Source organism: Aquarana catesbeiana, linkage group LG01 (genome assembly GCF_042186555.1).
Source record: "Aquarana catesbeiana isolate 2022-GZ linkage group LG01, ASM4218655v1, whole genome shotgun sequence".
Taxonomy (NCBI): Eukaryota; Metazoa; Chordata; class Amphibia; order Anura; family Ranidae; genus Aquarana; species Aquarana catesbeiana.
In genome coordinates, this window is record NC_133324.1 from 395,785,204 (window position 1) to 395,804,431 (window position 19,228).

The following is a 19,228-nucleotide window of genomic DNA, read 5'->3' on the forward strand; positions in this document are numbered from 1 at the left end:
TGGATCTTGCCAGCAGACCGATACGTGGTGACGTCAAGGAATGCCCCACTTGACGCGTTTCACCGCAAGAGGCATCGACTGGAACCGGAGGCTGGCAAGATCCGCGGCTGTGTTACTACTGTGATTTTCACAGTTTTCTTGAATGTAAGTGCTACATATTTTTAAATAAATATAAGTTTGAAGTACTACACTATGAAGCCTTTTCCTTCCATTATTCTATGTGTCCGAGACAACCCGGAGACAGATGGTCTGTGTCCACGAGAGATCCTTTAATTAAACAGCATGTAACTGGGTACTAACATTTATAGGTAAAGTTGATCCAGGGAATATCTGATTGCCTCTCGGGGATCAGATAAGAATTTTTTTCCCCCTGCTGTAGCAAATCGGATCATGCTTTGCTGGGGTTTTTTGTCTTCCTCTGGATTAACTGTGGGTATAGGATTGTGTATATATGATTGTATGATTATTTTTTTTTAAGTTTTTTTTATTGGTTAAACTAGATGTACTGGTATCTTTTTTCAACCTATGTAACTATGAGTCCCTGGAGACATTTAAATATATAACCAAAGCAACATGAAAAATAAATGTGGCAACTATAGAGTTTGAGGGCTCTGCTTTGACTTTACAAATGCAAGGTTTGTTTGGAACAACTGATTACTGACGTTAAAATATATGCTAACCCAATTACTTAAAACATATGAGATCTTACCATAACTAATCTGGTGAATTCAGTAACAAGTTTTGCTTTCTGGAGGTTAACTTCTCTCATTTTGGCATTTGCTTGTTCTTCAACGTCTTCTAAATTATTATTTTCTTGCTCCAACTGTTTCAAGCTAAAAATCAATGCAGAAATACATTTTATTCACCAATTTAAATTAAATTATTTAAGATGCAGTCTTTCAGGGAAAAAAAACAGTACAAGACTCTGCTGAAGTGAAAGGCTAAGTTTACCTTTGGAACATATTACACACTGCACGCATAATTAAGGTGTAAAACATGGGTGTCCAACCTGCGGCCCTCCATCTGTTGCAGAACTACAGGACCCATAAGGCACTGCAAGGATGACAGTTTCAAGCATGACTCCCAAAGGCAGAGGCATGATGGGATTTTGTAGTTACGCAACAGCTGGAGGGCCGCATGTTAGACACCCATGGTGTAAAATGTAATACGTTCCAGCACCCCCTCAACCCATGTCCCCCCTTCCTCGTGACAGCTGATGAGCACCCTCGTAGTCCACTGACACTTCCTCTGGCTTTCTAAACAGAAAGCCCATACAGAAGACTGTCTATTAGACCCCATATCTCTCCTCTGGCCTCCAAAGCATCTGATCAAACCGAGATCAGCTTAGTCAGATGTTTTTACAAGCCGGTAACGGCTTGTAAACAACAAACCGAAACCAGAAGTGACAAAATCCTCTTTTCTTCCGGTTTCTGACATGAGAGAAGGAGGAGGGGGAAGACTTCCGTTCCTTCCGTTCTTCTCAGTGTATGCGATCAAACCAGTCAAATTGGTCCCAGGGCTTCCTGGTGAGTCAGGACAGCCTGGGAAAGGTGGCGGTGGGTGGGGTGACCTCATTTATCGCTCATAAAAGTAATCGAGCGGCTGTAAATCCGCTCAGGTCACTTTTACATTGTGCAGAATCACCAGCTGAAGAAAACTGCACCAAGATCCTGGTATAACCACCTCAATACAAGATTGTACAGTGTATTGAGGTGGTTAAAAGGGTACCGCAACATTTTTTCATACCAGGTCAAGTATGCCTTTCACATGTGAAGATCATGTGAGAAGTAAGACTTCTAGCTTTAATCATTGCAGTAATCACCGATTCAGCAATGCCCCTGTTGCTCAGAACTCAAGCTTCAAAAGCCATGCAGTCAAAGCCAGCAATGGTGAAGCAGAATGGAAAATTGAAACAGAAGATATGGACAATCTGAAAGAGCCCATGAATCATCCACCAGAAGTCTTATCAGGTCACATCTGTCTGGGTCAATCCAGTGCAATGAGCATTACTGGAATTCCCTCTATCTCAGCAGATAAGAAAGAAGTTTCAAAGGGAGGTATAGATCAATGAGTACTGATCCCACAGAGCCACCAGAGCATCCACTGCTTCTGCTAAAGGATTCCTGTACCTGGAGACAAACCTGTCCAGTTTGTTTTTAAACCTGGGAGGTCAGGAGGTCCACATCCAGCATCTCACACCTGTGACATGGGTCCTGGAACATCTTCAGGTGTAGGTACTACACTGCTGGATTCAGACACTGCCAGCTGAGGAAGTCTGACTGCCAAGACCATGTCCAGTCCTCTCGTAGACAGCTATATAACCGGACAGTATGTAACTTACTACCCGAAGATTTAAGACTTTCTGTATCCCTGAATGGATGAGAACTAAATACATAAACAACAACTCACAAATAACTATTATAAAGTACAAAAAATATGGATTACAGATCCATGAAACATCATGAATAGACTGGAACTCCAAAAATGCAATGACTAAACTACCCCACTGAGTAGGCAATATATTTAATGCAAATATGTTAGAGCAATGTATTAATTAACCAACTGCTTTCCCACATTCATTCCAACATAGGAGCATATTTGACTTGTGCAAAATAATACAGCCCTGCAGGAAGCTAAAATTTAAATAACATGCAGCAACTTCAAAAACCACTGTGTACATAGAGATTTTGCAACAAATGAAAGTTTAACTTACCTATCATATTTGGTACTAATTCTCTGTTCTAGCTGTCGCTTTTTGGTTTTCATATCCAGTATTTCTTTTTTCCGTGACCTTAGTTGATTATCTCGTTTCTCTAGCAAATTCTGTCTCTCAGTTAGTTCACGCATCTGGTTGTCCAACACTGAGCATCTTTCCTCAATCTCCTAAAATTACCAAAACAAGTTGAAAAGAAATTAAAAGCGAACTTCTCATAGCAATATCACACACACACACCATATAAACAAACATGTGCTTAGTAAGATTTTATTATGTTTAATCATAAAGCAGCAAATAGTCTTTCGTCGAAAATTGCTTACAAAAGCCTGAAGAAATCAGAGCAACAGTGACACCTGCAGGTAATACATGAATACACATCCACAGAGAATGACAAACTTCTATCTATCCTATTAGAGTGTTTCAGTGTATTGGCCTCTCTCTAACGTTTGTTCCACCATGTCATCCATCACTCATCTTGCCATTCATAGCCGTGACCTTCCACGTAATTGTAATGCTCTCCCCAATGACTGTGAAACACCACTCTGAAATCCAGTCTCCTGACACCCTCCTCATCAACTTGCGTTACACACAGATACCTCAGTCATCAAATCCATTTCGCATTCATTTGTCTTTGTAATGTACATAGACCTCTCAGAGGGGATTGTTTTTTCTCAACAAAAGTGGAGTTGCTCTTAAATGCTGCAATTTAAAAGGTGCAACTATTTAATTGTAAAAGAATGTACTTCTGGAGAGACTGCCACTTTACACTGCAAAATCTCTGGTCTTTTTACCTTATATTGTTCAAGAACCTGTCTCCTCTCCTCCGGATCCACCGTGACTGTGAGAAATTTGGCTTCCTTCAAAGGATTGTTACTTGAGATCACTTTGTTACTATATGCAGATACCTTTGTGAGATACCTTTCTTCTGCGGTGTACAACTGCCGGAGTTTGGTCTCTTTTATTACCTAAAAATTAAGAAAAAAATTACTGATAGAGAAGTATTACAAAAACCACTAACACATACATGATATAATTTTCAGAAAATGGTTTATGTGAAAGAGGTGTTAGGAATGTTTGTGGACAATGCTAGAATTATAAAAGTTTAAAATTTACCAAAACATAAGGAAATAAAATGAAAGTTGAATAAAGGTGGATAATTTTCCAACACACAGCTAGTTCATGTACATACGTTGTACTTACCCATCTTCGGCCCAACCTAGTCTAGTCACGTGATCCAGCTCCACTGTGTCAGTCAGTGGTGGCTGCAGGGAGAGGAGAGCGTGCTCAATGATGGCTGGAAATTCCAGTAGCGGTGACATCACCCATAGGCACCCATGTCCCATCTATTGTCATGTTCCCTCCTCTCCCCTGCTGCCCTTGCTGACTTACTCAGGGGAGGCGGATCACATGACCAGAATGGATATAGGCAAGTAGATACATTTTTCTTACACAGGTTAGACAGTATAGGTGTAAGGGGGGAGGGGACAGTTTTAAGACTAGTTAGGTATAGCCCTGTATTTTACTTTAAGCAGGACAACTTGTGAACATGGCGTACCATTTTCCCGACAGAACCAAAACTCACCAGCATTGCCTGCCAAACCTCCTTCAACTGACAACACGGCTCTCAACTGGATCCACACCTCGGCCTGCATGTGTCCCTGGTGCACAGTTCATTGAAATCCAGAGAAATATGCCAAACCTGACATGTTAGCTGGTTATGGATGCTGATGGTTTATACTGATTTCAAAGAAAAAACACATCAGGCAAAAAAGCACCAACTATCATTTACAGAAAGGTGTCGGCAATGGCCATCTCCATGTTATTTTCAGGAATAGTTTCCTTAAGGCATTTGTGACATTCAATATGTCCTAGATATATATGGTGACCAAAAAATTGCAGCACTTCTCTGATGTATCATTACAGTAGGTTACATTTTCCAACAGGTTTGATCATTTAAGACCTACATATACCGATCAGATATAACATTCTGATCACTGCCAGGTAAAATGAATAGCATTGATTATCTTGTTACACCCAAAGTGGGTGGAATAATTTAGACAGTAAATGAACATGTTGTCCCTGAAGTTGATGTATTTAAAGCAGAAAAAAATGGGAAAGCATTAGGATTTCAATGAGTTTGACAAGGGCCAAATTATAAAAGGCTAGATGGCTGTGTCAGAGCAACTCCAAAATCGCAGCTGTTGTGGGTTTTTCTCAGTCTTCAGTGGTCAGGATCTACCAAAAGGGCTTCAAGGAAGCAAAACTGGTAAACCGGCGACAGAGCCATGAGTGGCCAAAGCTCATGTATGCACTTGGCATGTAGTCAGATCCAATAGAAGAGCTACTATAGCTCAAACTGCTGAAACAGTTTACACTGGTTCTGATAGAAAGGTGTCAGAACACAAAGTGCATACCAGTTGAGTATGGGGCTGTGCAGCCACAGACCGGTCATGGTGCCTATGCTGATCAGTGTCCACAGCCGTGTCAGCACCTACAATGGGTACATGAGCATCAAAACTGGATCAAGGAGCAATTGAAGGAGGTGGCTTGGTCTGATGAATTCAAGAATGGTTTGAGGAACACATCAAGTTTGAGGTGTTACATAGTTGGTAAGGCCGAAAAAAGACAACAGTCCATCCAGTTCAACCTGTGAAGGTGTATGTGTATCGGTGTCTATAATGATTTCCCATATCCCTGTATGTCGTTTCCTTTTAGATGTACGTCTAAGAGGCTTTTTAAAAATAACCATACTCCCCGCAGTCACCACCAGTTGTGGGAGAGAGTTCCACAACCTTATTGCACTAACAGTGAAGAACCCCCTATGCAGTTTAAGGTTAAACCACTTCTCCACTAGTCTCATTGTGTGCCCGTGTCCTTATACACTCCCTAGAACTGAATAGTTTAATTCCTATGCTGGGATCCCCGTTGAGATATTTGAAGATCGCCATCATGTCCCCTCTCAAGCTGAAGGTACACAGAGGCATGCAAAAGGCCACCAGGCATCCAGATGGCATAGAGAGAAGAGCCAGCAGCATTACCAGCCACACTGTGAAGAAGACAGTTGTCAGAATCCTTTGGTGATGTCGGGAGGGAGTGAGCATAACGCATTTCAAGGGACTCGGTCCTTTTTTTTTTTTAAATGCATAGGGAAAGCCAGAAGCTAAAGGTTTAAATAATCAGTGGGGCGGGGAAATGGGAGGGGAAGGCACAGAGACCAAGCTGCTGCATTCTCGGCAATGACACAATAATAAAACAAGAGAGGTCATCAGCGCCCTCACAGCTCATTGAAATGAGTCCATCTGCTGCGGTGGCAGACAGCACTTGCGTACAATCTGGGTACCCATACATGGATCAAAATAACCACTTGCCGCCAAATACCTGTACGCCATTGGCTTCAAGTGGTTGTACCGAAGTGATGCCTGCAGCTGCAGGCATCACCCCGGTACTGTTTTTTTAGAGCCGACGGTTGGCTTTCTTAGAGCCGACGGTTGGCTTTCTTGTACTAACAACTGGTGCGGCTAAGCAGCCGCTCGGCTGTTATTACAAGCAGCAGGAGGGGACTCACATGGGCTCTCCCAACTCACCGGGAGATCCGAGTGACCAGCCGGCATGTCCACCAGCTGGCCGGAGAACCGAAAAAAGACGGATTCGGCTTTGATCAGGTCTCGGATGTAGTAACCCGGAAGCAACGTCACAACGTCACTTCAAGTCTACTCGGCAGCCAAAGGTGCTAGCTTTAAAAACTCCAAAGTATTCAAAAACGCCGATTTTGGTATTTTGAATACTTTCAAGTGCAGAGGAGGGGTTTGGGGGTCATTTAGACCCAAGATCCCTCCATAAAGAGTACCTCTCATTGCCTATTACTGTCCCAAGGGATGTTTACATTCCTTGTGAGGGCATTAAACGTGATCAGACACATTTTTTTTAAAGGGACGGTGTAAAAAAAAAAAAAAAAAAAGGGACTCGATGCGTGTGGCCGGTGGGCACGATCGCCGCAGGCCACGCACGATCGCCAGCATGGGGATTTGTGTGTGTAAAGGAGAGGAGACATGTCGGAACAACGATATGTCTCCTCTCCTAGTCATTCTCATCCCCACACAGCTAGAACACACTGAGGGAACACACAGTTAAAACCTTGATTGCCCCCTAGTGTTAACCCCTTCCCTGCCAGTGACATTTACACAATAATCAGTGCATTTTTATAGCACTGGTCGCTGTATAGATGTCAATGGTCCCAAAAAAGTATCAAAAGTGTCCGATCTGTCCGTCGCAATACCACTAAAAATCACAGATCACCACCATTACTAGTAAAAAATAATAAAAATGCCATAAATCTTTCCCATAGTTTGTAGATGCTATAACTTTTGCGTAAACCAAATCGATATACGGTTAATGCAAATTTTTTTACCAAAAATATGTAGAAGAATATATATTAGCCTAAACTGATAAAAAAAATTTGTTTTTTTGGGGGGGATTTTTATTATAGCAAAAAATATTTATTTTTTTCAAAAATGTTTTGTTTATAGCGCAAAAAATAAAAACCGCATAGGTGATCAAATACCACCAAAAGAAAGCTCTATTTGTGGGAAAAAAGGACGCAAATTTTGTTTGGGTACATTCTCTAGGGTCTCTACTAAAAAAAAATTATACGTTTTTTATATCTACTTTAAAATTGCAAGCACCTTTAATGTAATTTCTCCCCACTTACTTTTTCTATCAAATGTCGAGTCTTTTCTGTTCCCACAGGAACTTCATGCACATGATACTGGGAGACCAAGTAACTCATCACTGGCGGAGGAGCATCAAACAGTTCTCTCAAGTAAGAGAAAAATCCATATTGACTGTAGGAAGAGTCAAAGCAGAAAAGTAACACATCTTAAAAAAAGAATTTTAAAACAGCATCAACAATATAGTTTGTGAAAATACTTCAACATCAGCGAGTAAAGAATGATTTACCGTTAAGCTAGCCATAGATGGATTGAATTTCGATCCATGGATGGGCATGCTGATTGTACTGAATTCAGTAGAACCAGGGCTTCTTTTTTTTCCTATGATCATTGTACTCTGATGGCTGGGAAACTTCCCGCTGTCAGAATGCAATAGCTCTGTGAGAGGGATTCCCCTATTAACACTGAATGTGCTGATGGGGGAAATCAAGCAATTTTTCTTCCTTTAACCCGTGGATGAAGAAAAGAAAATTGATTAATGTATGGCTTGCCTTTGGGACAGCAGGCTTATGTGTGGATGTGTAGGGGCACATCATCACTAATAATACAATAATCTCATTTACTCATTATCACTGTATTTGACTGTATAAGTCAGGTTAGGACCAGTTTATCAGTGGTGATCCAAGCACAGGGTTGTTATGTTGGATGCTTAGAGGTTTAATTGATGGTAATCTAATTTTGACAGGACTTATCTTATTACAATAAAGCAGCCCATAGGTAATGCAATTTTCTTTGCTTGATCACCCCATCAGCATAGTCAGTACCGATGGGGGAATCCTTCCCGCAGCACTATTGTGTTCTGCCAGCAGGGAGCATGGGGAGCCTTCCCTGCCTACAGAACACGATCACTGCTGTTTGCTATAGCTGCCAGCAATGTTTACATGAAAAAAATCTGACAGTCTGGATGTACTGAAATCTATTGAAGGTTCGACTTAAGTTCAACCAATCTGCCCATAGATGGATTGAACCTTGGTCGGTCCCTGCTGAACCTGCCAAGATTTGATCCATCTATGACTGGCTTTAGTCCAGAAGTGCAAAAAGCAGAGAAGGAGACTCATTTATCAATGTGAAACAGAAAATAATTATCTGCCCTGAAAGGCCCTCCTTCCTTTGTATATCTCGGTGAAGTATTCCAAAGGCAACAGAGTAATTTGCTACTATAGAGAACAAATACACATTGCAGAACCAGATCCATAAAAAGATGGAGGGGCTACATATCATACAAATATGATAGTATAAAGGTAGGCATCACAGTTTACAATATCCAGTCCCTACACAACACTGATGCAACAAAGTTGAAATGCCTAATAATTTAATTTTGGTTTAGAAAAGTGCACTGTTGATATACTTTCTTTTCTTTTTACAAAACTAGGCCTGGATGAGCATCATTACTTCAGTTAAAGGTTAAACAAAAAAAACAAAAAAAAAAAAAAGGGCTTAAAGGCAGAACTTCATCATTTTTTCAACTTCCCATCTATCAGATCTTGTTGTTTTAACTTTTTAACTTCGGATAATAAAACATTTTTTTTCCTGCCAGTGAATACCTTATACAGCCCACTTCATGTTTCTTGTCTGGTTATTAGCTTAGGCTTATGACATCATGCACAGCTCTCTCTCACTCTCGTGAGAGTTTGCCAGGAAGGGAAGGGGGTGAGTCAAAAGAGGGCCAATGAGAGCGGCAGGGCTGCAGACCTGGAGGTGTGCCTCTGTGTGTCTGTGAAAATCCAGGAAGTAAACAGGCAGCGGCTTCAGCTGTCCACAGTTAAAATGGTTGCAGCCAGACTTAGTGGAGGGAGATTTCTGCAGCATATTTGGCAAGTACAGAATCACAGTATATATAAAATAATTTGCAAAGTGGTTGGAGGGAAGCTTCAGAATGGCAAAGATGTTTTTATTACAAATTATGTGAGCAGACTGCAGTTCCTCTTTAACCACTTCCCACTCGGCCTATAGCAGAATGACGGCCGGGTGGTGGTTCTGTTATTCTGACTGGGCGTCATTTGACGTCCAGCATGATAACATGCCGGAGGGTGCGCAGCACGGTGATCAATGGTGCTGTGTGTCACTCTGACACACTGCATCTCCGATCGTAGTAAGGAAGCTCTTACCACGTGATTAGCTGTGGCCAATCACAGCTGATCACAGCGTGAACCACGAAGTGCCAGTAAACGGCTTTCCTCGGTTCGTGCTGACAGGGAGAGCCGATCAGCGGCTCTCCCTGTCAGAGGGGGTCTCTGCTGATAATCAGCACATTGATTATCAGCAAAGCCCCATCAGATGTGCCACCAACAATGCCAATCAGTGCCCATCAGCTGCCAGTCAGTGCCGCCTATCAGTGCCCATCAATTCTACATGTGCCTCCTCTTCAGTGCCCATTGGTGACAACTCATCAGTACTGCCTCATCAGTCTCCGTCAGTACCACCTCATTAGTGTCAGTGAAGGAGAAGGAGAAAACAACATTTTGGAACAGAAACAAAAGAAAAACTTTTTTTTTTTTTCAAAAATTTCGGTCTTTAGTTTGTTTAGCAAAAAAAAAAAAAAAAACAACACCCCAGTGGTGATCAAATACCACCAAAAGACAGCTCTATTTGTGGGAAGAAAATGATAAAAATTTAGTTTGGGTGCAGTGTTGTATGACCGCCCAATTGTCACTCAAAGTGAGACAGCGCTGAAAGCTGAAAATTGTCCTGGGCAGGAGGGGGGAAGTGCCATTTATTGAAGTGGTTAAGCTCCCTTGTTATAACTGCTTTGGCACATGCTTTTTAAGAGAGAAAGAAAAATGGCAGCTCACTGTAACTCCGTGATTGGCTTCATTGGCTCTCGATCTGCAGATAGTTCTGGAGGCGAACATACGGCATTTACCCTTAATCTCTTATTGTCACGGACCTAAAAAAATAAGAATAAAAGTCAATAACAATAGGCAATACAGACACGTTCCCACATATGTACATACAAATGTACAACAAATAATATTAGTAGATCTTAACCCCTTCCCGCTGCCTGTACACAGGGTTCCTGGTCACCCGATCACTGCGATATCCTCCACTTTTTGGCTCTCACGTTGATCCGTGCAGCCCGCCCCTGTGTTTTCTCTCTCCTCTGAATGGAGAGAAAGATACATTGCATCTTTCTCTGCTTGCCATATATAAATAATAATAATAAATATATAAATTTATTCGATGCGATTGCTGCATTAGTAAGTGTTTTCTTAGGCTTCCTTCCCTCTATTTTCACCTGTTAATCTGGCCAGTAACACACCTCCTGTATCAGAGTGTCCCCACTCTAGATGAATGAGCACAGGGGGCACATTCGGACAGCAGCACTATCAGTCTGGGGGGAAGGGGAGTGTTAAAGGTACTAGCAGATATGAATACAGTAATGAATTGAAGCCAAACTCCAGCTCACACTTTACAATCCATTACAGCAAACATTTTTTTCTCTTTTAGGGATACAGGTTAAAATAAATTTTAAAAAAGCTGACCATTGAAAGCACCCATCAGTGTTAAATGCTTTGTCTGATCACTGTAACATTCCGCTGGGAAGCTTGTGCTTTTGAAAGACAACAGACTTACTGGCTGGATCACCAGATGAAAATAGAAAAAAAAATAAAGCATAAAAAAAGAAAATTAATGCAGTGTCACCAAGCCTGGAAGTGAGGGAAAGGATCCGCTTATCGTACAAAAAAACCTGACAGAGGCCTCAAGCTTTCCATATACTAAAATAAAAAAAATGTCACCAATATGTCAAATTCTGTGGTTTTATCTGCCCAGTGTAAGATCACATATAATATCAATGGATAACATAAAAAAAGAAACCCTTACCTCTTTCAAAAAAGCCTCCATATCATCTTGGCTTTCAAACACAAAGGCTTTCATGTCATTTACTGAAATGTGATTTTCCACATATTTCGCAAACTTATTATTTTTCACATTAATCTGTGGTGAGAAAAAAAAATGTGAATAACTGCAAAAAACATGCTCGAGTGTTCATTTAAACAGAAAAATTTACAGTGGCTTCAGTGTTTCAAAAAAAACACTAAATACGTTATGTAATACTAATTACATTTGTGAAATGCCTTACCATTGAAGAGAAAAGTCTCACTGAATTGTCAGGAAGTCATCTCCTTAATTAAAAAAATACAGCATCTTTTCTGCCAAGGAGGAGGTGTTATACCAGGGATTGCATCATATCCTCTCCTCTATCTCTACACTATAATAAAATTACACTTCCCATCATGCTTTGGGAATTGCAGTGAATGGGAGGGTACACTAGACCTGTATGTGTTGAATGTGAACATTATGCCAAGTAAATGGCACTCACTCCCCAGCAGCTATGGGCTTAAAGAGGAAGTAAACCCTTAGGGTCAGTTCACACTAGGACGACTTGTCAGGCGACTTAACTGCCTGACAAGTAGCGTCCCGTTCTGTACAATGGAACCGTTCTAATTGGAGCGACGCAAGTCGCTCCGACTTAGAAAAAGGTTCCTGTACTACTTTGGGGGCGACTTGAGGCGACTTGCATAGACTTCTATATAGAAGTCGTTTTGCAAGTCGCCGCCCCTGTCGTGTCCAGGTCGCCTGCGGCAGTCGTGCTGCAAGTCGCGCTGCCTCAGTGTGAACCAACAATTAGGGTTTACTTCCTCTTTGTTTCCCTGCAAAGGTAAAGCATAATGGGCTACTATGCATCGCATAGTAGCCCATTATGTGTCACTTACCTGACACAGGAGCCTGCGATGTCACCGCTGTCCCCTCTGCTACAGAGCGTTCATCTTCTTTCCGGTTATCGTGGCTCCGGCCCTGTGATTGGCCAGAGGCGCGATGATGTTGCGCACGGGAGCTGCCACTAACGGCATATCGCCGTTAGCAGCGGCATGCTCAGTGCGCCTGCGCGACGCTGCTTGTCTTTTTGCAAATATCTCCTAAACCGTGTAGGTTTAGGAGATATTTCTTGGACCCACAGGTAAGCCTTAAGCTAGGCTTACCTGTAGGTCAAAGTGGTCTTTAAGGGTTTACAACCACTTTAAGTCTATACAGCCACTCAGTACCTCCCCCCTCTTTTTACAGAAAGACTATAAAAACTCTATCTCTCCCCTATGTATCTCCGGCGATCGGCATAGTTATTACTGATCTCTGAAGTCTGGGCTGTCACAGTGCCTTCCCAATGTCACTAGTGAGATCTGTACCCCCCCTTCCTGCCTGTTTGATTGCCTGACATGTATGGGGTTAAACGGTTTGAGGGAACTTGTCAGCTCCAATTGGGCTTGTGATGGGAGGAGGGATTCCACAGGGAATCAACCCCATTATTTTAAAAATGCACAAGCTGTTTCTCAAAAGCTACCAAGGCAATCAGAAGATGGATTTGTAGAATATTGTAGAAAGGCAGGAAAGCAGCATTAAAACTATGAAAAAAAAATGTTTTTGCCTGGAGTTCTGCTTTAAGCTTGCCAGCGAGGTCCACCCGTTGCAACTGATGTGATGATATGGCAACAATGTTGCACTGCTCCTGAATTCAAAGCAGTTACCATTCTCATATAGGCTGTGCCTGCTTGCAGTACAGTGGGATGAAAAAATGTCACTGCTGATTGAAAAACCTTTATTTTATCAATCAGCAGCTGGTAAAACCTAGTAGTGTTCCAATTGCTGAAATTGCAGAACTGCCTCTGTTACTGAAACTCTCAACTGTTACCTCTGAACTATGAAATGAAGAGGTTTTTCTTGAATCCCCTGGTCTGAACAAAATTTGATAGATTTTACTCATACATGGTCAGCATGAGAAAATATACTGCAAACATTTTCTGAAATGGACTTACCTCTAACATAATGGGTAGACAGACGCGTTTCTTGAACCGATCTTTATTCTCTTTAAGCCAAACAACTGCATTGTAGGTGTCTGAAAATTTCTTTTGCAAGTTTTGTTCTTTTAGATTGAGTAAATTATCATGCTGCCTGAGAAGATTAGCTTTGTCTGTGAAAAGACAAAAATGCACATTTCATTGTAAAGAACGACACAAAAACTAACACTATACTCTATGAAGACGTGTTGTTTGGTGTTGCATCACAGATTAACTTCCTGTATGTACTTTCATTTGCCAGATTACTTTTAATTTGCTGGTTTGCTGGCTTCATCCACTAATTTTTTCTTTTAATTGCCTAAAGGCAATTTTACATTGTGGGACCACACCGCAACTGTAAGAAAAGTATTTGGCTTGCAGTTGTGGTGCTACCCCATTCATCTCAATAGACAAGCATGATGGGCGATACCCTCTGTCAGACTCTGCAATCTAAGTTAGGATCGCCATTGCCTGTGTATAGCCCTGTCAGGCTGTAATGTTAGAATTCCAGTGGGTGGCTTGGGGGGGGGGCAGTAAAACCTGCACCTTAGCTGCCAGCGTGAAAGTGGCCTGACATAAATTCTTCAGGGATGAGTGCTTGATGTATTTACTACAAATCTGGATAGCTCTTTGAAGCAGCTGGCCTTAGCTATGAGCATTTGAGATATTAGAAGCAAATGATTACCAACATGTAAAGCTGCAGTTATGTGCATAAACGCAAACAGAAAGAAAGAAAAAATAATAATTCTGGTTATGTTTTGCATATAAATATGGACATAACTAATCCAAAGTCACCTCTTTTTTCTCTCTCCCTGTTTTGCCTCTCCATACGCAAGTCACTCATTTCATTTTCTGCATTTGCTTTTTCTTCCTGAATATGAGCCAGTTCACGACCATTCGCATTCATTTCCTGCTGAAATGCCTCTAGATTACCCATTGAGCTTAACTCATTTTGCCAATCTTCAATCATCTTACGAATGTTAACAATTTTTTTCTGTCGGTCCTGTTCTTCATCTTTCTTCATTCTCAACTTTTGTTGAACATCTTCTATCTGTATCACAATATTAAAAAAGACAACAAGCCACGTTAGCAAGTTAAGGAAATAAAACATGTAAAAAATAAGCCACTTTAAAAGATGTGCTTTGGATTGATCCTGGACTAAAATGTCAGGATCCACCTAGAGGCCTGAACCGGCAGCTGGCTCAGCCTCTCAGCAAGCCCCTGGGAGACTGAGCCAGCCGTCCCATCCCCTCCACAATCCAGCGCTTCAGTAAGCAGAGAGGGTGCAGAGCAAAGAGCGGTGACTGACAGTTACCAGCTCTCTGCTCACTGAAGATGGAGAACTGAGTGATCAGTAGTGTTTGACCATTTAGTTCTTGGTCTTAGAGCCGGCGGGGGACAGATACAGCATCCACCTAGGCAAATATGTAGATTTGTTTTTTGTTGTTTGTTCAATTCCCGAACTTCTCTTTCAATTAAAATGGCAGCTCGTATACAACACCTTTGATGCACACACAGCATAGAGGTAATAATAACAAGCTAGTATATAAAAACATAAGTTGGGCAGAAGTACACTGACAATTGTCAAAAGCACGATAGCAACAGGGACATGGGAGCCCTACACATTATTCTTGATACTTAGAGACCTGCATCAAAATACAAACCTGCTTTTCTTTCTTTTCCAAATTATCTTGTGTCATTTTGCACTTCTGTGAAATATCACGGATTTCAATTGCCTGTTAAACAATAAAACATTCTGTAAAATTTTTTTTTTTTTTTTTTTAATAAAAAGAAAACAAAAAACTATATATTTCTAGAAATTGATCACCTTATTGTGAGTCAATTAGAAAATATATTTTAGTGTCTTCACCAACTGTAGGTTTCTTAATTCAACTTAAAAAATTACTTTCTTAGTGTAAAGATGACCAAAGCATGATTTTCGTTCAAACATTCCGAAAAAACAATCCGTCTGCACATTCTTTATGGTCAACAATTCAAAAGCCCTTAAAAATTTTCATCCTAACCTGTTATTATTTGAATGGAATAACAGATGTATGGTAATTAAACAGTTTTCATTACAATGCATATAATTTTTCCACAGTTATAATTTGCTAGAGAAAAATCTTCCATTCTGCACCTAGAATTTTCTAGTCATTACAGTTGAAAAAGAAAAAAAAAAACAAAAAGTTGATTTGACCCCACTAACCTTCACACAATCAAACAAATGTTTCAAACAAAAGACTACTGGTGTATGGCCAACTTAAGTGATAGTTCTCACCTACTGACTGTTCTGTCAAATAGCCTGCGACAGAGCTCACTGCCTTCTGAGCAAAGCCCTTCCAACGTGCCTTAAAGGGGTTGTAAAGTCAGAAGGTTTTTTTATCCTAATGCATTAAGATAAAAAGCCTTCTGTGTGCAGCAGCCCCCCAACACTTACCTGAGGTCAATCTCTATCCAGCGATGTCCACAAGTGTCTTAGCCATCCGGGACTCTCCCTCCTGATTGGCTGAGACACAGCAGTGACGCCATTGGCTAACTGACTTTCACAGCAGCAGGAGCCAATCGGGAGAGAGAGAGAGAGAGAGAGAGAGAGAGAGAGAGAGAGAGAGAGAGAGAGAGAGAGAGAGAGAGAGAGAGAGAGAGAGAGAGAGAGAGAGAGAGAGAGAGAGAGGACAGGGCCAAGCTGCAGCTCCATGTTTGAATGGACAGAGGGAGCTGCAGTTCGGCGCGGGTGCCCCCATAGCAAGCTGCTTGCTGTGGGGGCACTCAACAGGAGGGAGGGGCCAGGATCACAGAAGAGAGACCCGAGAAGAGGAGGATCTAGGTAACCCCTGTTCGTTTTTTTCTTTGTGATTTGCGTCCCATTGAAGATTTATTTTCACTGTTGCCCCATAGCCAATACAGAAACCAAGAGGAAATCCCTCCAGGGTGAGGGAATCCCTGGTTGTCACCAGAATTAGTTTCCCCATTGAAAGATTTCCCATCTATTCCTGTTCTAGTGGCAGCATTTAAAAACTTGGGATAGGATGAATATCACGAACAGGAGTACAGACAGCAATAAAAAAAAAAAAAAAATGAAAATAAAAACTTGATAGGGGTTATATTCCCTCTGTCTCCTCTATCCAAAAAAAAAAAAAAAAAAAGAAGTTTCGCCTTTAGTTATATTTAAGGCTGCATTCAGATCTGTGTATTCCCGGAACGTGCAAAAAGCTTGTCTCATGCAAATGCCATCATCAATGGCATCCCAAACAAAGACATCAAATATACGATTTTGTGCATGGCAACAAATGTGACAAAATGCATGATAAAAAAAAAAAAAAACTAGCAAATTTAAACGCCCAGAAAGGTGCAGGAGCTTCTTTTGGCATGTTGGCCACACATAGGGCAGTCCATTCAAGTGAAAACACACACACAAAAAAAAAATAAATAAAAAAAAACTCTAAGGGGGACAGTAATTGGTCATCTACCCACAAGCTCCAGCCTCCAATAATGATGGCCCCACATGGGTGGTTTAAAAAATATTGCACGCGCTATTTGTTTGCTGTGCACCAGCCTATAGTGCACTTTTAAATGTGAGTGGTTTTAATTAGGAGTAGGGATGTTCGCAAGTTCGACGAACAATTTGGGGTGTTCGCGCAGCAAATTCGAATGCTGCGGAACACCCTTTAAAAGTCTATGGGAGAAATCAAAAGTGCAAATTTTAAAGGCTTATATGCAAGTTTATTGTCATAAAAAGTGTTTGGGGACCTGGGGTCCTGACCCAGGGGACATGGATCAATGCAAAAAAAAAGTTTTTAAAAACGGCCGTTTTTTTCAGGAGCAGTGATTTTAATAATGCTTAATGTCAAACAATAAAAGTGTAATATCCCTTTAAATTTCGTAAGCTGGGGGGGGGTGTCTATAGTATGCCCTGTAAAGGGGCGCATGTTTCCCGTGTTTAGAACAGTCTGACATCTGACAGCAAAATGACATTTCAAAAGGAAAAAAAGTCATTTAAAACTACTCGCGGCTATTGCATTGCCGGTCCGACAATACACATAGAAGTTCATTGATAAAAACGGCATGGGAATTCCCCACAGGGGAACCCCGAACCAAAATTAAAAAAAAAAAAATGATGCGGGGGGTCCTTCAGGTCTGGTATGGAATTAAGGGGAAACCCCGCGCCAAAATTAAAAAAAAAAAAAAGGCGTGGGGTCCCCCCAAAAATCCATACCAGACCTTATCGGAGCACGCAACCTGGCAGGCTGCAGGAAAAGAGGGAGGGAAGAGAGAGCAAACCCCTTCCCCCCTCCTGAACCGTACCAGGCCACATGTCCTCAACATTGGGAGGGTGCTTTGGGGTAGCCCCCCAAAACACCTTGTCCCCATGTTGATGAGGACAAGGGCCTCATCACCACAACCCTGGCCGGTGGTTGTGGGGGTCTGCGGGCGGCTTATCGGAATCTGGAAGCCCCCTTTAACAAGGGGACCCCCAGATCCCGGCCCTCCCCCCTGTGTGAAATGGTAAGGGGGGTACTTACCCCTACCATTTCATTAAAACAACTGTCAAAAATGACAAGAGACAGTTTTTGACAATTCCTTTATTTACATGCTTCTTCTTCCTCCGGTGTTCTCGTCCAGGGAGGGGAAGAGGAAAGAGGAAAGAGGAAAGAGGAAAGAGGAAAGAGGGAAGAGGGAAGAGGGAAGAGGGAAGAGGGAAGAGGGAAGAGGGAAGAGGGAAGAGGGAAGAGGGAAGAGGGAAGAGGGAAGAGGGAAGAGGAAGGAGGAGGAAGGAGGAGGAAGGAGGAGGAAGGAGGAAGGAGGAGGGAGGGAGGGAGGGAGGGAGGGAGGAGAGAGGAGGAGGAGGAGGAGGAGGAGGAGGAGGAGGAGGAGGAGGAGGAGGAGGAGGAGGAGGAGGAGGAGGAGGAGGAGGGAGGAGGAGGAGGAGGAGGAGGAGGCATTTAAATAAAAGGAATTGTCAAAAACTGTCTCTTGTCATTTTTAACATTTTTGACAGTTTTTTAGTGAAATGGTAGGGGTACAAAAGTACCCCCTTACCATTTCACACAGGGGGGGGGGCCGGGATCTGGGGGTCCCCTTGTTAAAGGGGGCTTGCAGATTCCGATAAGCCCCCCGCCCGCAGACCCCCACAACCACCAGCCAGGGTTGTGGGGATGAGGCCCTTGTCCTCATCAACATGGGGACAAGGTGTTTTGGGGGGCTACCCCAAAGCACCCTCCCAATGTTGAGGGCATGTGGCCTGGTACGGTTGAGGAGGGGGGGCGCTCTCTCGTCCCCCCCCTTTTCCTGCATCCTGCCAGGTTGCGTGCTCGGATAAGGGTCTGGTATGGATTTTTGGGGGGACCCCACGCCGTTTTTTTTAATTTTGGCGCGGGGTTCCCCTTAAAATCCATACCAGACCTGAAGGGCCTGGTATGGAATTTAGGGGGACCCCCCACGTCATTTTTTTTTAAATTTTGGTTCGGGGTTCCCCTGTGGGGAATTCCCATGCCGTTTTTATCAATGAACTTCTATGTGTATTGTCGGACCGGCAATGCAATAGCCGCGAATAGTTTTAAATGACTTTTTTTCCTTTGAAATGTCATTTTGCTGTCAGACTGTTCTAAACACGGGAAACATGCGCCTCTTTACAGGCATACTATAGACACCCCCAGGTACGAAATTTAAAAGGGATATTTTAACTTTAAACATTATTAAAATCACGGCCGTTTTTCAAACTTTTTTTTTGCATTGATCCATGTCCCCTGGGGCAGGACCCGGGTCCCCAAACACTTTTTATGACAATAACTTGCATATAAGCCTTTAAAATTAGCACTTTTGATTATTCATGTTCGTGTCCCATAGACTTTAACGGTGTTCGAATGAACTTTTTTCCTGTTCGCATGTTCTGGTGCGAACCGAACAGGGGGGTGTTCGGCTCATCCCTAATTAGGAGTCTTTTTTTAATAAATATG

At 42.2% G+C, this 19,228-nt stretch overlaps 1 protein-coding gene across 1 annotated transcript in view; it reads right to left on the reverse strand.

Annotated features, from left to right (window-relative positions):
- SMC5 (structural maintenance of chromosomes 5) overlaps positions 1 to 19,228 on the reverse strand; it is a 122,325-nt gene that overhangs the window by 73,187 nt on the left and 29,910 nt on the right. The window contains exons 8-16 of the mRNA XM_073634579.1: positions 14,939 to 15,010; positions 14,070 to 14,325; positions 13,254 to 13,408; positions 11,266 to 11,379; positions 10,236 to 10,330; positions 7,425 to 7,557; positions 3,508 to 3,681; positions 2,714 to 2,883; positions 710 to 833 (exon numbers count right to left, since the gene is read on the reverse strand). Coding sequence (XP_073490680.1) covers positions 710 to 833; positions 2,714 to 2,883; positions 3,508 to 3,681; positions 7,425 to 7,557; positions 10,236 to 10,330; positions 11,266 to 11,379; positions 13,254 to 13,408; positions 14,070 to 14,325; positions 14,939 to 15,010 — 1,293 coding nt within the window. The remainder of the gene's footprint in view (positions 1 to 709; positions 834 to 2,713; positions 2,884 to 3,507; positions 3,682 to 7,424; positions 7,558 to 10,235; positions 10,331 to 11,265; positions 11,380 to 13,253; positions 13,409 to 14,069; positions 14,326 to 14,938; positions 15,011 to 19,228) is intronic.